Genomic DNA, 14076 nt, shown 5'->3' with positions numbered 1-14076 from the left:
TCTTCCTCAGAGCACTGTTGAAAGGAGAAAACGAGGCAATGCATTCACAGTGCCCAACCCAGTGCCCAGCACATAATAGAAGCTCACTAATTGGTAACAGAAGGAGTTACTGCTGCTATCATCACTGTGATGAGTATTCTCTTTCAAGGCTGAGACTGTCTAAGTTTATGAAGAAAACATTTCAACTTTAAGTGATGAATATATTTCTAATGAGATTGATTTAAAGGAAACCAGAATCTGAAAATTTCTGAGATAGTAGGGTCCCCGTAATTGGCATTTTCTAAGCACTGGGCTGGGGACAGCTTGTTTTGGATGGGTGGACATTATTATTATCTGTCTCCAACATACCTTTAACTAAATAGTCCCTGGAAAAGTCTGACAAGAGCTTCCTGAACCTCTGACATCTGCCTTTCTCCTCAGGGATGGGCAAAGAATGGGGGACATCACTGTGATGTATTCCAGGGTCTGAATGGCCTCGTCCTAGGGAGTAGTGAGGACATTTAATATAATTGCTCAAGGATTTTATACAACATGGAATGTGGTCAAGAGCTTGAGGTTGACTCAGAAAGATCTGGGTTTCACTTGACCCTGTCCCTGACCTGCTGTGTTACTTTGGACAAGTTTAATCTCTCTGAGCCTCAGTTTCTTCTTCTGGGAGCGGGGGATAATAACAACGCTATTTCATAGGGTTATCATCAGGATTCACTGGAATAATAATTATGATAACAAAAGTTAACTCCTAAGTGTTTACTAGGAGTTAATGACTGTCTTTTAATCTATTTCTCACAGCAGCCAGTGCTAGAGATCCTATTATTCTCCCTATTTTAAAGACGAGAAAATAGAAGTGCGGACGGAATAGGTAAGTGGTTCTAAGTCCTGCTAGTCCATGGGTGCTCAACCTAGACCCAACTCAAGGGTGTCCAGGGGCAGAATTCAGTAGCTTTGGTGACTTGGATGGTAAAAAATAACATCTTCATTTTCACTAGCCTCTAATTGAAATTTAGTATGTCCCTCAGTTATAAATGTGGCGACAGACCATCATGATGTTAACACTGACCTGGGACTATGTCACCAACAGAATCATGAATATTATCATATCAAATTGCACTTGCAGCAGATAGTTCAAAGAATTGTTTGTGTTCATCACTACATTGAAACCTTTCATTAGATCTCGTCATTTAATGCATTAGTTAAAAATCACATGTATGACTACATCACAAACGTGGATTTAAAAAATATTTTCATCACTATATTTCAAAATAATAGGTTTATTTTTGATGCTACGTATTTTATTTTGTGCATGTAAAATCATTATTCTGAGAAAGGAGCCATAGCTTCACCAGATTACCAAAGAAGTCCATGGAATAAAAAAGTTACGAATTTCCATACTAGTCTGTAGCAATGGAAAGAAAGTTACAGCAATGGAAAGCCCTTAGCATAAAGCCAGGGACCAAGCAAGTGCTCAGTGCACAGAAGCCATTACAATAATGCTTGTTGTTATACCCAGCAAAATCCTGTTCATCCAAGAGCAAACTTTTGGAAGTGATAAGGGACTCAATGTGGTTGACTGTAACAAATGTCACAGTGATGAAGAGTGGAAACGCCCAATCAAGTGAGAGAGGAGGAGTGAGATGATCTATCCCAGCCTCCTCCTTCGTGGAATGAAGAAACAGAGTCCCAAAGGCTAGTTTCAAGCCCCAAGGCACATGGCAAATTAGTCTTGGAATAAATACTGGCAACCAGTTCTTCTGCAGTCAGCCTCTGTCCATTATAGGACATGACCTTCCAACATTGGGCATGAAGCCAAAAGGTGAAGGTCCCTCTCTCTGGAAGCACATACCTCTGTCCCATTTCATTCTGCATCGAGGACCCACAAGATGAGCCCACAGATGTTGGGTGATCAGGGACTGTGGCATTGAGCAAGCCTTCTCAGGGTGTGGTCTGGGAGCCACTGCATTGCAATGATGGGGTGTCTGTTACAAACACCAAATTCTGAGCCCCCATTCAGACCTACTTCACCGCTGTTGGAGGAGCTTGGGAATCAGCGTTTTCATCAAGTTTCCCCAATACTTATGCTCATCCAAGTGAGAACTACTGGTACAGTAGTTAAAATATGAGCTTGGGAGTACAAACCTCAGTTCCACCACTTAATAGTTGAATCAGTTTGGGCAAAATTACTCAAGTTTTAGATAGATCTCTCGTCTCCAAAGCTAGTGGCGTCTTTTTTAGACAGTTGTGAAGATCAAATGTGACAGTGCTTGGCGCCTACTGAAAGCTCTACAAATATACTTTATATGATTGTTGTTGCTGTATATGCGTTGTAACCAAGTGGCGGCTTCATTAGTGTTTTGTTTGTTTGTTTGTTTAGTGTTTAAAGCCCCTCCCACCCCCAAGACACGATTCTCTGTACTTCTGCTGCATCCATGGGGCTGTGATGTGTGCTGATCAGCGACTCCACTCTGAGCCATTCCTCAGTACTGGATGAGCATCCTCTGCAATCCAGACTTCTCTGATAACTAGAACTCTGCCCGTGAGGGAGAGAGCCCATGGGATCTGTTCTGGGAGATACCAAGTGACCCTGTGACCAATGAAGGATCGCCAAATCCCAGAGAAACAACCCTTCCTCTGACTACAGATTGTGGTCCACTATCCACTTTACTTGACATCGACAACTTCTCTAAGTATCCAGAGAACGGAAACTTCATTCCCAGGAGACCTTGGACCTCTGGCTTTGAGCAGCCCCTATGAGCTCCTGCCTCATCCCTTGTGTCTTTAGGACTTGTGTCCTTAGTACACAATGGCTGACTTCCAATTACTGTAGGTGCATCTCTATGCCTGGGGCTTTCTTTGACACCATGGAAATCCCTCTGCCCTTGCACTTGACGGCCTGGGAGTGTCTGAACATAACATTCCCTGAAAGCAATGTTCAAATGATGTCTGATGGGAGTTGGTATGTAAACACCCCAACTCCATCTCCATTTGGGTGGGATAATTCTGAGTGTGTGTATTACACTCTCTCCCAAAGTTTCTCTGCAGCATTAAACTCCAGATGCTCACAGTGGTAGCTGACAAGATGAGGTGTCCCTTTATTGGCCGCTTTCCTTTCCCCGTCTTACTTCCCCATCCCAAGCGCCATCCCCCCCCCCCGCCCCAGGGCTCCCTTCACCTCTCAAATAAAGTACTTGCACTCAAATCCTTGTCTCAGAGGCCCTCTCGGGAGAACCATATTAAGGCAGGTTTCTGTCTGAAAATTTCAAACTTAATGCAAACAGAAGCCAGGCAGGAAATAAAATTTAATAGATAGAGGAAGAATCCAGTCTCCCATCCTTTCAATAGTGGTGTTTCTACAACCCTGGTCACTGGTAAAAACAAAAGTGCAAATCTCAGCAAGACTCTTGACCATTAAGGATAAATTTAGTGATGTTGAGAAGACCTGGCAATGGTATATTTTTCTAAGACAGGAAGTGAACTAAGAGATGAGACACAGAATCTCACCAAAAAGCTTTCAAACAAAAAAGTTCTCCTTGGAAAATTTGTGTAAGTTGCTATTAACTAGAAATTTCCTTTACCTGAAACAATTTCCCACACCTTCTGAGTCTTAAAGATTTAGCTTTCTATGCTAATACTGGCATTCCCTGGTGAAAACTCAGAGTAGGATGTGGGGCCCTACAAAAATACATGGCAACCCTAAGAGCATCACATATAATAGTTTTATTGCCAGGTAAGAAATTCATATTAATATAGTGAATACATATGTTTACAAATAAACATTCTTAGAAAACAAACAAATGTTTTTTTCTTCATTGTAGGAATTATTATTGGTATCATAAACTCTGCAGTTGTTGACAAGTAGTAACACAGGTTTACTTGCAGAACATACGGTTACTAAAATATTCGCACATAAAATATGCTCCATTTACACAAAAAAACTGGGTGGGAGGGTTGGATGGGGGTGTCAGGCAGAGCCCAAGGAGGATGAAGGCTGAAACGCTCTGGGAGGCAAAGGGATGTCAGACACTGGTCCCATGGGATTGGAAGTCAGGGGACAGCTAAAGGCAAGAAATAGAGACTCCTGGAGGGCAGGAGATGGAGAAAGGATAATCTCTCTGCTTTCGTCTGGTTTCTTCCATATCTCCCCACTCTAACTATAGGATCCTCGTTGATACATGACAGTTACAGTTCGATAGGACATTCTTCATGATACCATTTCAATATCATGAGGTCTGTCCACCCTCCCCCGAAGAGGCCAAAGAATTAACTTCCCTGCCCCAACCTCCAGCCTCCGTTCGGCTCCCAAAACCAATTGGAAGGAAACGAGGCTGAGAAGTTCTCTTCATCTTGGGCAGTCGTCACGGCTACATCTTATTGACCATGCTGCAACTCTGCTGCCAAAATCATAGCTGCGGACCCCAACTAACAACATTCACTGGATGGAGTTTACTCCGAAGAGAAGGAGCATGGAGAAGCAATAAAATCCGGTAGATTCAGAGACCAAGAAAGGTCCTTAATCAGAGTTGGGATAAAGGTGAGATGAAGTGAGCTGAGGGCAACGAGCAAAGAGGAGCTAAAGGAGAGACTAGAATTACGGAACTTTTGAGCTGGAGGGAACCTCACAGATAAGTCAACTCCATATTTCCTGAAGTATGGGCTGTATACCACGAGTGTATGCCAAATGATTGGAAGTCAAACATGGATAGAGGACTAGTTAACATGGAGTGACATAGGACATGATTCCCTTTTCGATTTTGTCAGTCCGTCTGATTACTTCAAAGGGAAAGTCACCATTGGGTGCTTGTGTACCTTTAACAAGCCTTTAACATCTGATAATCTCTTTGGAACAAAAAAGGAGAGAGAGCTTCCCAGACTCTAGGTTCAGACCCTTCCACAGGCAACAGTATCTAGCTAGAACTTAACTGCTGTTTTATTGGCTCTGTATTTATTTTTATATTCACTTTCTATTTACGGTGATTGATACTGGTTTTCTATTTGTGATGCCTGCAGGAAATTTTTCTTTCTTTCTTTCTTTTTTTTTTTGCTAAGGAAGATGCGCCCAGTGCTAACATCTGTGCCAATCTTCCTCTATTTTTTGTATGTAGGTTGCCACCACAACATGGCCGCAGACGAATGGTATAGGTCTGCACCTAGGAATGGAACCCAGGCTGCCAAAGGACAGTGCGCCAAACTTAACCACTAGGCCACGGCGCTGGCCCCCAGGGAAGTTTTCCTTTCAAAAGTTAAATATATTAAAAGTGAATCAATTTAGATACAAATATTGTAACGGTGATACACAGAGATACCAAAAGTGTAGGAACATAGATAAATAACATCAGTCAAGGAAACATTGACCAAGCCCAGTGGAGTCTCAGCAGAGGCTGGGAAAGTGGGCATGAAATCTCCCAGCCCTGCCTCATCCAGCACAGAGCCTCGCTATAAATGGGAATCTTATATAGGGTTTCCGTGCATAATTTCATTTTTCTAAATGGGCAAAGAGCTCGGAAACCTTGAAAAGCTTGATCTAGTCTCAATTCCTCATGATTCAGATGGGAGACTAAGGCCCAGAGAGATAAATTGTGTTGTCAATGTCCCCAGATCAGCTGGGAATGAAAACAATAAACACCTGATTTTCCCAATTCCGTGATGTCAGAGTGGAGAGTGAGGTGAGGCGGAACGTTGGAGTTCAGCATCCCAGAAAAGGCTCTGAGTCTTGTTGGACCAGACCATGTGCAGATTCTGACACCAGAAGAGCTAGTGGTCTCTCAGAGGTTCCTGTTAATTAGCTAAGATCTTTAGGGACTGGTTGAAAACCTCACCTTAAATGAACATCGCTTCTCTCTTAGCTCTCCTTTTTGGGCTTCCACTAAACAAATTGAACTAGTAAGGAAATTGTTCATTGGGACACCCAAGGGCCATTGGCTGTGAGAACCAACCTGAAAAACCACCTCAGGGAATTCTGCATGGGCAATGGATGCATTTTAGTATCTGGGGAGGTGGTTTGGAAGGATCACAGGAATTATGGGCCCCAGAAACACTTGATAGGTTTGGGGAGCTAGACACTGGTAGGACTCGTGGATTTTTGACAGTGTGGGAAGTAGGGAGGTCTTTGTCTTTAGGTACCCCTGACATTGCAGCAGCCCCCTCAGAGGGTGTGATGGGGTGGGCTCACCGACAAAGGGAGGATGGAAACATCTTCCACTACTGCAGAAAAACAGGAGGGAGGAAGGCGAAAAGAACACAGGTTGCACTTAAGAAACAAGACTGTCATTAAACAGTAACACATCGAAGGCACCACCCACGCTTATGACATTTTCAGTCCAAAGCAGTTGAAATTCGGCGGCGGCGGCAGCGGGCTGAAAGGGGGGTCAGGAATGGACAGTTAAGAGAAGACTCGTTTCTGTGTCTATGTCTTGTCTTGGAGGCAAGGGGAAAACGCCAGAAGTCAGAAGCTCTGGGTCCACCCTCACCTCTTGTCGACTTTTCAACTGTGATTTCTTTTTCATTGTTCTTGGTGTCCTTGTTGATTTCCTAAGTCTTGCAGATTTTGGAGAAAAATTACTTTGCTGTTCTTGTCTGTTTGGTAATGGGCTTAACTTTTATTTTTCTTTTTTAAAAAAAGTTATTTAAGACTCTCTGGACCCTCTCCCCGCCATAAAAGCCTGTCCCTCCCATTTCCATGATCATGGTCTTTATGGGAGTTCTCAAAAATGTTCTTTCTTCCCCATCAGTGTCGGTGGGTTCAGGGTCTATTTAATTTTTGTGAGTTTGAGTGTGTGTTGTTTTTTGCTTCCAACATTGATGATATGAAAAAGTTTTATAAATAGAATTGTTGGGTCCAGTTACTGCTCGTGCTTGTCAAAATTTGTGTCCACATCATCGTCACCACTTCTTGGGGTTCGAAAATGTTTATAATGTGCACAGATTCCTCCCTGAATGACTCCTCTTCTCAAGGACACTTGTCTCTTGTGTCCACCCTCATTCTCTACCCCCGGCTTCCGGCCCTGGCTCTTTCACCCTGACAGAGACAGCGCGTGGCCAACGGTATATGTGCTCAAATGGGCAATTTCTCTAAATTGTGCTACTTTTTTGTTTTTCATCATGGATTTCAGTTTCAAGGTAGGAGGAAAGGAACATTAGCCCCACGGTTTGGGCCTGTGAATCAGCCACCTTGGGCCTGAAGTTGAAAGAGTGTGCCTCAGTTTCCCCTTTGCTGTATTGCTGAACGTCCATGCTTCGGTCTTGCTCAGCTGCCCGCCGACACGTGTTAGGCATGACCCAGGAAATGCGTGATTCTGTGTCACCGCTAGGTTGGTGTGGAGAGTGAGTGTGTGGGTGGCTGTGTGGGGGGAGGACAGGAATATTTTTTGCCTCTCTCAGTTGAGTGTGGTCTCCAGGATGCTCCCTGTAGTGAAAGCTCAGACAGTCACTTCTGTTTTGCTGTTGGTGATGAAGTATGGCTGTGGGGGCGGGTAGTGCTGGGTGCGAGTTCCCAAGGGGTCGCTGGAGCCCGACTCGGCCGTGCCAAGCTTGCCCTTGTTGCCATAAGCCTGCCGCCGGAGAGACTGCTCGTTGGGGTCCCAGCCCTTGAAGTTGGTGGTGGAATTGTAGGCCAGGGGATGTGGGGGCATCTTGTTGGTGCGGGACTTCTGTCCGTTCTGCTTGGCAGGGCCGTGCTCCGGACTGAAGGCCCGTGGCTCATCCTCCACCCTTACGGGGTGCAGAGGTAGATTTCCCTTGGCGGCCAGCTCGGCCAGGTGCCGTCGCTTGGAGTAGAAGTCATCATTGACCTTGTCGGCTGTACGGTGGGACAGGTGGACGGAGAAGGGGAGGAGAGAGCAGAGAGAGAGGGAAAGAGAGGAGAGAGACAGTTAGGGATTGGCAAGTCAATCCGAGAACAGCATCAAAGCGGGCCAACAGTCCAAACGAGACACACACTAGAAACTCCACCTGGAACTCAGACAGAAGGAAGGACAGGGTCGTGTCCTTTTCACAAACAAGAGCGAGACAGAGAGAGGGAGGGCATTCCCAGTGGAATCTCTACATTGCCCCAAATAAAAACCTTCTCCCCTCACAGTGACACCAAGCACTCTGCCAACCTTGGCTTTCTTATAAAATGCAAGTGTTGTTTCTTCATTATTAAAATGATGCCTTCTTGTTAGAGAAAATACTCAATATGTTGAGAAATATTTGTATCAACTGCCTACCACTCAAGACAGCTGATATCAACACTTGGGTGTATTTTCTTCTGGTCTTCTCAATACACAGAGTTTAATTTCAGATTTTTATTAGTTTGTTTTCAGCTGTTAAGCAGACCTATGTTGAAATCCCAACTCTGCCACCTCCTATTGGTGTGATTTTGGCTGCTTAGTAAAAGTTAAGTGACTTCTTGACTTTTATTACTATCAGCTTCTTCATAGGAGAGTAGTTACAATAAAAAAATATATTTCATAGAGTTGTTTGGAGGGTTATATGATATGATAGTATAAAGGGTCTAAATATTAGGCATCACCATTATCATAATTATCATTATAAATAACTTCAATTTCCTATGTAAAATTCTATCAAGCATTTCTCCATGTTGCTATAAATTATTAATAAACAGCATATTAATGCCTTCATAGTATTTCATTGAATGGAACTATTAAAATTAATCAGCCCTCCTATTGATCGAAATTTAAGTTGTGCCCATATTTTGCTAATATAAATAAAGCTGAGATGAGAATCTTCTAGACTAAAGCTCGCTTTGTCTTTAGAATTTAGAATAGTTCTAAAAATATTTCCTTAGTCTACATCAGAAGATGGAAAACTGTAGCCCATGGATGAAATCTGGCCCCTGCCTGTTTTTTGTAAATAAAGTTTTATTGGAACACAGCCATGCCCACTCATTTACGTATTATCCGAGGCGCCTTTTGCTCTGCAATGGTAGACTTGAGAACATGTGACAGAGACAGCATGGCCCACAAAGCCTGAAATATTTACCACCCAGGCCTGAAATGAATTACCCAAAGTAGAATTATTTGGCCAAAGGTTGTAAACATTATTAAGACCCTTGATTGCCAACTACACTACAAAAGAGTAACACCAATTTCCACTCCATTTCACTATATATACTCTCTCCAGCACCAATTTCTTTCTTTCTTCCTTTTTTCTTTCTTTCTCTTTCTTTTTTCCTCTGTTTTTCCTTTCTTTGTTTCTTTCTCTTTCTATCCCTATTTATTTATTTATTTGATAATTTTATGAGACCTTTTATTTGATTTCATCTTACAATTCTTTTATTATAAGATCCTCCACATTTTTAAAATTAATTTCTTAGCAATAAACCTTCAACTTACATCTCTCAGGAGACCAGAAATATTTACTCCCCTTTCATCTATACTTCCAACATCCCATATTGTTACACGGATGAATTTGTGTAAATTCATGGACACTATCACAGTTTCACGTTTCTCATTTTATCCTCTCGACAGCTCTGAGAGGTGGGAAAGATGGGGACTTCAGCCCCTGCTTGACAGATTAGGGAACTGTCGAGCTCAGGCACGTTAAGTAACTTAACTAAAGTTACCCACAGCTAGTGGCTCAGCCAGGGTAGAATGCTTTTTTGCTGTTTTATTTGATGCTTTTGAAAGGCTATAGCGGGAAAGCTTTGGTTTCAGGACTGAGTGGCCAAAAATATGCCCCACTTGACCACCCCTGGGTCCGTGGCAGACATCACTCATTGATCACAGTTCTCTTTCTTGGCAAGTGTGGCCTCTGCCCAGACTCCTTCTCAACACTAGGCCCCAGGAAGCCACATGTTAACTTTCCAGGCTTAATATAGTGCAAGTTGGGTTTCTGTCCCTGTTAATGTAAATAGCTCTTACTGATACAATCTTTCAAGAAAACATCCCCTTCCCTTACATTCTAGAGCTGTCTGAAGATATAGAATGTTAACACTAAAAAGAACGTTGGAATCTGCTACCAAAGTTGGGAAGAACACACATTCCTGAAATACCAGGCATCGCTTAAGTGACACGAGTTAAATTCAAGTCAATGTTAGAACCCAATCTTTCTTGCCTTCCCAAGGAAAGTTCTAGGTTTCCAATGCCAGGATGTTTCAACAGAAGGATTCTCTGATAGTCCCCATTGGACTTCAAAATTCATGTATCCAGTTACCCCCAGGACATAGTCACTGGCATCTCTTAGTCAAGGTGGCCAAGCCTGAACCCATCAACATTGCTCAGATCTGTTCTTCTTCAAGCTCTTCCTTATCTCTCACATGGGAGCACCACATCTAGTCACTCACGTCAGAACCATGGGAGCAGGCGTTGGGTTCACCCTCCTCTTCTCCTCCAGCATAACTGCTAGCTCACCAGGTCCTTGCAGTTACATCTGACAAATGCTTCTCTGACCTACTCCATTTCTCCCCCTACTTTGAACATTGCCCCACTTCAGCTACCAAACTGGTCTCCTTGCCTCGAGTTTCACCTCCTCCGGTACACTCTTTACGTTGCCGGCAAAAGCAGGTTTCTAAAGTGCAAAACTGGCCATGCCACTTGTCCGCCAAAACTCCTTTGAGCAATTTGTTCAGTCATTTAGTCATTCATCAAATAGGATGGGCCATGTGCCAGATACTGGAAATATAATAAAGGATCGGAAACAGATATGGTTCCTGCCTTCATGGAGTGGACAGCCTACTAAGGAGGGACAGACAGTGGCCAAATAGTCCCACAAATTATATAAAAGTAGGAATACGGTTAACTGCTGTGAAGAGCTACCCAGTCTTATGAGTATTTATATTGAGGTGTCTGAGCTGGTCTGAGAACCCGATGTTGGAGCTGAGGTGTCTCACATTGGACTCTGTTATTTATCTTTCAACACTCAGCTAAGGTGTTGCCTCCTGAGTCCCTGGGGCTCCCTCAGCCACCCCTGCTCTCCCTCTCATAGCACTGACCATGCTGTCTGATAACCTTCCATTTTCACATCTATTTCCTCCTTCTAGACCGTGAGTGCTTTGAGAGCAGGGATCTTGTCTTTTCATCTGTGCTGCTCAGAGCTTCTCCATCCTGGCAGCACGTGGGGGAGCTCTTAAAGCCTTCAGATTCCTGGATCCCTCCCCCAAACAATTTAATCAAAATCTCTGAGGGTCTGGCCCAGACAGAGATTCTTTTAAAGGCCCACCCCCTCACCCGGGTGATTCTAATGGGCAGCCAGAGTTGAGAACCACAGTTCCAGCTCCGGCATCTAGCAGGGTGCCGGCACATAGTTTTTTGTAGAGAACTAAAGGGAAGTGACCTCCCACCCTACTCCTGTTATCCCCAGCTGCCTCCCACCTCCTCAGGTACCCCTCCCTTCTAGGAAGAGTGACAAAGTCAGATCCCTCCATGATAGGCTCTTCTCCATGGCACAGATCATAGCTGCCTTTTTACACTTGTTTATGCAATTCAATCATTCTTGTCTCTCTCTCCCACTAGAGTTCCAAGAGGGCAAAGCCAGGACTGATTTTTGCCCATGAGTACATAAGCAATGTCCAGCCTACTTCCTGGCAGGTATTAGGTACTCAAAAAACATTCAGTGAATGAATGTATGAGCAAAATACCATGAAAACATGGAGGATATTGGGGCAACAGTAGGAGTGGAAGCTGCTTTCCCCCTTTCCTCCCAGTAGTCTCTTATTGAACGTCTCATTTATCCTCATTGTGTCCTCAGTCATGATCCAGAATCACTCATTCCCATATTCCTCTTTCCAGACAGTCAACTAGTCTAAGTTCTGCTCAGAGCAAGGGATGCTTTTGAGGGTTCCTGTTTCTCACAGACCAAGAAAACTGATTATCAAGTAAGCATCCCAACAGTTAGGAAAGGTGATGTCTTCTCAGAGGGTGCTAAAGAAAAGCTGACACAGAGGGATTCAATGCTTACCTTATCAGTGCAGGGATGCGGAGAAGCCCCCAGGAAGAGGAATCATGGAGTCCTGCATGGAGAATCTACATTCTTCTCCACACCCAACCTTGAGTTGGTCTTTTGAGGCACCAGGCATTGGGTACCTCCTGAGCACAGAAAGTGTTTGGTACTTGGGGTAAGAGTGGAGTAGAAAGGAAAATCTGTGGGCTCTGGAATCAGACACACCTGAGTTTTTAAGACCTTAGAAATGCCACTTAACCTCTTCCACCTCTATTTCCTTTGGTGTGAAGTGGGGATAATAGAACTATCTCAGGTTTATGGTGAGGAATAAATTATATGAGATAGATAAGCTGCATAGCACAATCCTGGAATATAGTAACTATCTATACATATATTTTGTCTGTCTCCTGGCTTATGAAAGCAGCACTGGATTAAATCCAACAGCCATTTATTGAGTACTCACTCTGTGCCAGGCAACCTGCTAAGTACAAAGGAGGCATCCATCCAAACCAACCACCCTTCTTGTCTTTCCTCCTTTCCTCTTCCCTTCCCCCCACCTACCATGCAAGTTGAGTGCCTAGTCTGCCCTATGAAAGGGCCAAAGTGGGGCCTTGATCCATTTCAGATGAGAGGCTGGTTAGGCAAGGCATCCTTGAGGATGCTCTCTTAGTTGCAATCTGAAGGTGAAGAGTAATAAACAGCGTCCCAGGTAAGGGAACATGTGATGCATTGCAAAAATGGCCATAATACTTTGCAACTCCTTCCATCAAGAAGTAGAGTCTATTTCCCCACCCTCTGAATCTGGCCTGGCCTTGTGACTGGCTTTGACCAGTAGACTGTAGCAGAAGTGATGTCATGCATATCCTGAGACTGAGTTTTGGAAGTCTGACAGCTTCTGCTATCAGGCTCTTGGAACCCTGCCTCTCTGTGAAGAAGGAAGCCAAGCCTAGCCTCCTGAAGGAGGAGAAACTTGTAGGCCAGTTGCCTGCGTTCACCTCAACCAACGGCCTGCTAACTGCCACACACCAAGTAAGGCCATCCTAAACCATATAGCCATTAGCTGACCTGCCACTCGACCCCAGATACTGAGTAAGCCTGACCAAGAACAGTCAATCCAGAGCAAACCAGAACTTCCCACCTGACCTAGCATCACCAGCTCAATAAGTGGTTGCTATGTTAAGCCACTAAGCCTTGGGGTAGTTTGTTAGGTAGCAGTAGATAACTGATACAGAACAGCATTTGCAAAAGCCCTGAGCTAGGAAGGAGCATAGAAGTTTCAAAAAACTGAAAAGATATCTGCGCAGTAAAGTGAAGAAAGCCAGGGGTCACCAGATCACCTAATGTCCTCTAAGCAAGATTATATCATTCACACCTATTTATTTGTCTGGCCATCTTCCCTCCAGTAGACTCAGAGGTGTTTTAGAGAAGTGCAGAGTAGACACAGATTTCTTGCCTAAGGCATGAAATTGTCCTTCCAAGAGTTATTTTCAAGATTATTTCAACAAGGATGTGGTTGGTCGTTAGGTGGGTGAACTAACTGTTCCCATAACCAGGAGATGCAATTTTCTAGCAACGCTCTTTTGGTCCCCTCTGATTTGGATCGAGAAGGGGAAGAAAATGCTTACCAGGCCACTCTTGGCTTCATGCAGTGTGGTCCCTGTCTTAGTATATTAAAAAGCTCCTTGTGAAAGAAATAACAGATTCACTGAACGGCCTTGTAAGCCCCATTAATAAATGCATTAACCTAATCAGCCCCACTACCTCGTGGGCAGACGGCTGACAAGCCAACCAGGAAACAGATGTGTGAGCCTTTCAACAACACCAGTCCTCTCCAGTTTGATTTTTCTTCATTTCAAAAGAGGAAGAAAGAATGAAAAAGGTGCTTTCCTTCCAATGAGCCTAATTGCCTTGAAGGAACCAAGGTTGCGAAATTAAACTGTACCTTCCTCCATCTGTCTCTGTCTTAATTAGCAGCAGACACTTGTGCAGGTGTGGGGTGGGATGGAGCCTCGCTTCCGTGGAAACGGACAGAGTCAAGGTAATAACTAGTTTTCAAAACAAGCTGCACATCTGAGGGTCTCGGCAGGTGGCCTCCCACTACCTTCTTTCCTTGGGCCAAAGATATCTTAAGGAGGGGTTCCTACAGCTCATTCTCACTTGGGGATATTCTTGGGTCTCAGGTGATGAATTTCGCCTGGTAAGCAA

General features: G+C 44.0%; 1 protein-coding gene across 2 annotated transcripts in view; it reads right to left on the bottom strand.

Annotated features, from left to right (window-relative positions):
• Window positions 1-14076, bottom strand: part of SHISA9 (shisa family member 9) — a 332306-nt gene that overhangs the window by 58121 nt on the left and 260109 nt on the right. The window contains exon 4 of one of the 2 annotated variants that reach the window (XM_046667402.1): window positions 7208-7789. The exons of the other annotated variant lie outside the window; for it this stretch is intronic. Within the exon in view, the coding sequence (XP_046523358.1) occupies window positions 7410-7789 (380 nt within the window). The 3' untranslated portion in view covers window positions 7208-7409. Of the gene's footprint in view, window positions 1-7207; window positions 7790-14076 lie in introns of those variants that run through there. 2 annotated transcript variants of the gene reach the window in all.

The sequence above is a fragment of the Equus quagga genome, chromosome 7 (assembly GCF_021613505.1).
Source record: "Equus quagga isolate Etosha38 chromosome 7, UCLA_HA_Equagga_1.0, whole genome shotgun sequence".
NCBI lineage: Eukaryota > Metazoa > Chordata > Mammalia > Perissodactyla > Equidae > Equus > Equus quagga.
The sequence above is the reverse complement of the archived record's forward strand: the minus strand, read 5'-3'. Positions and strand labels throughout refer to the sequence as shown.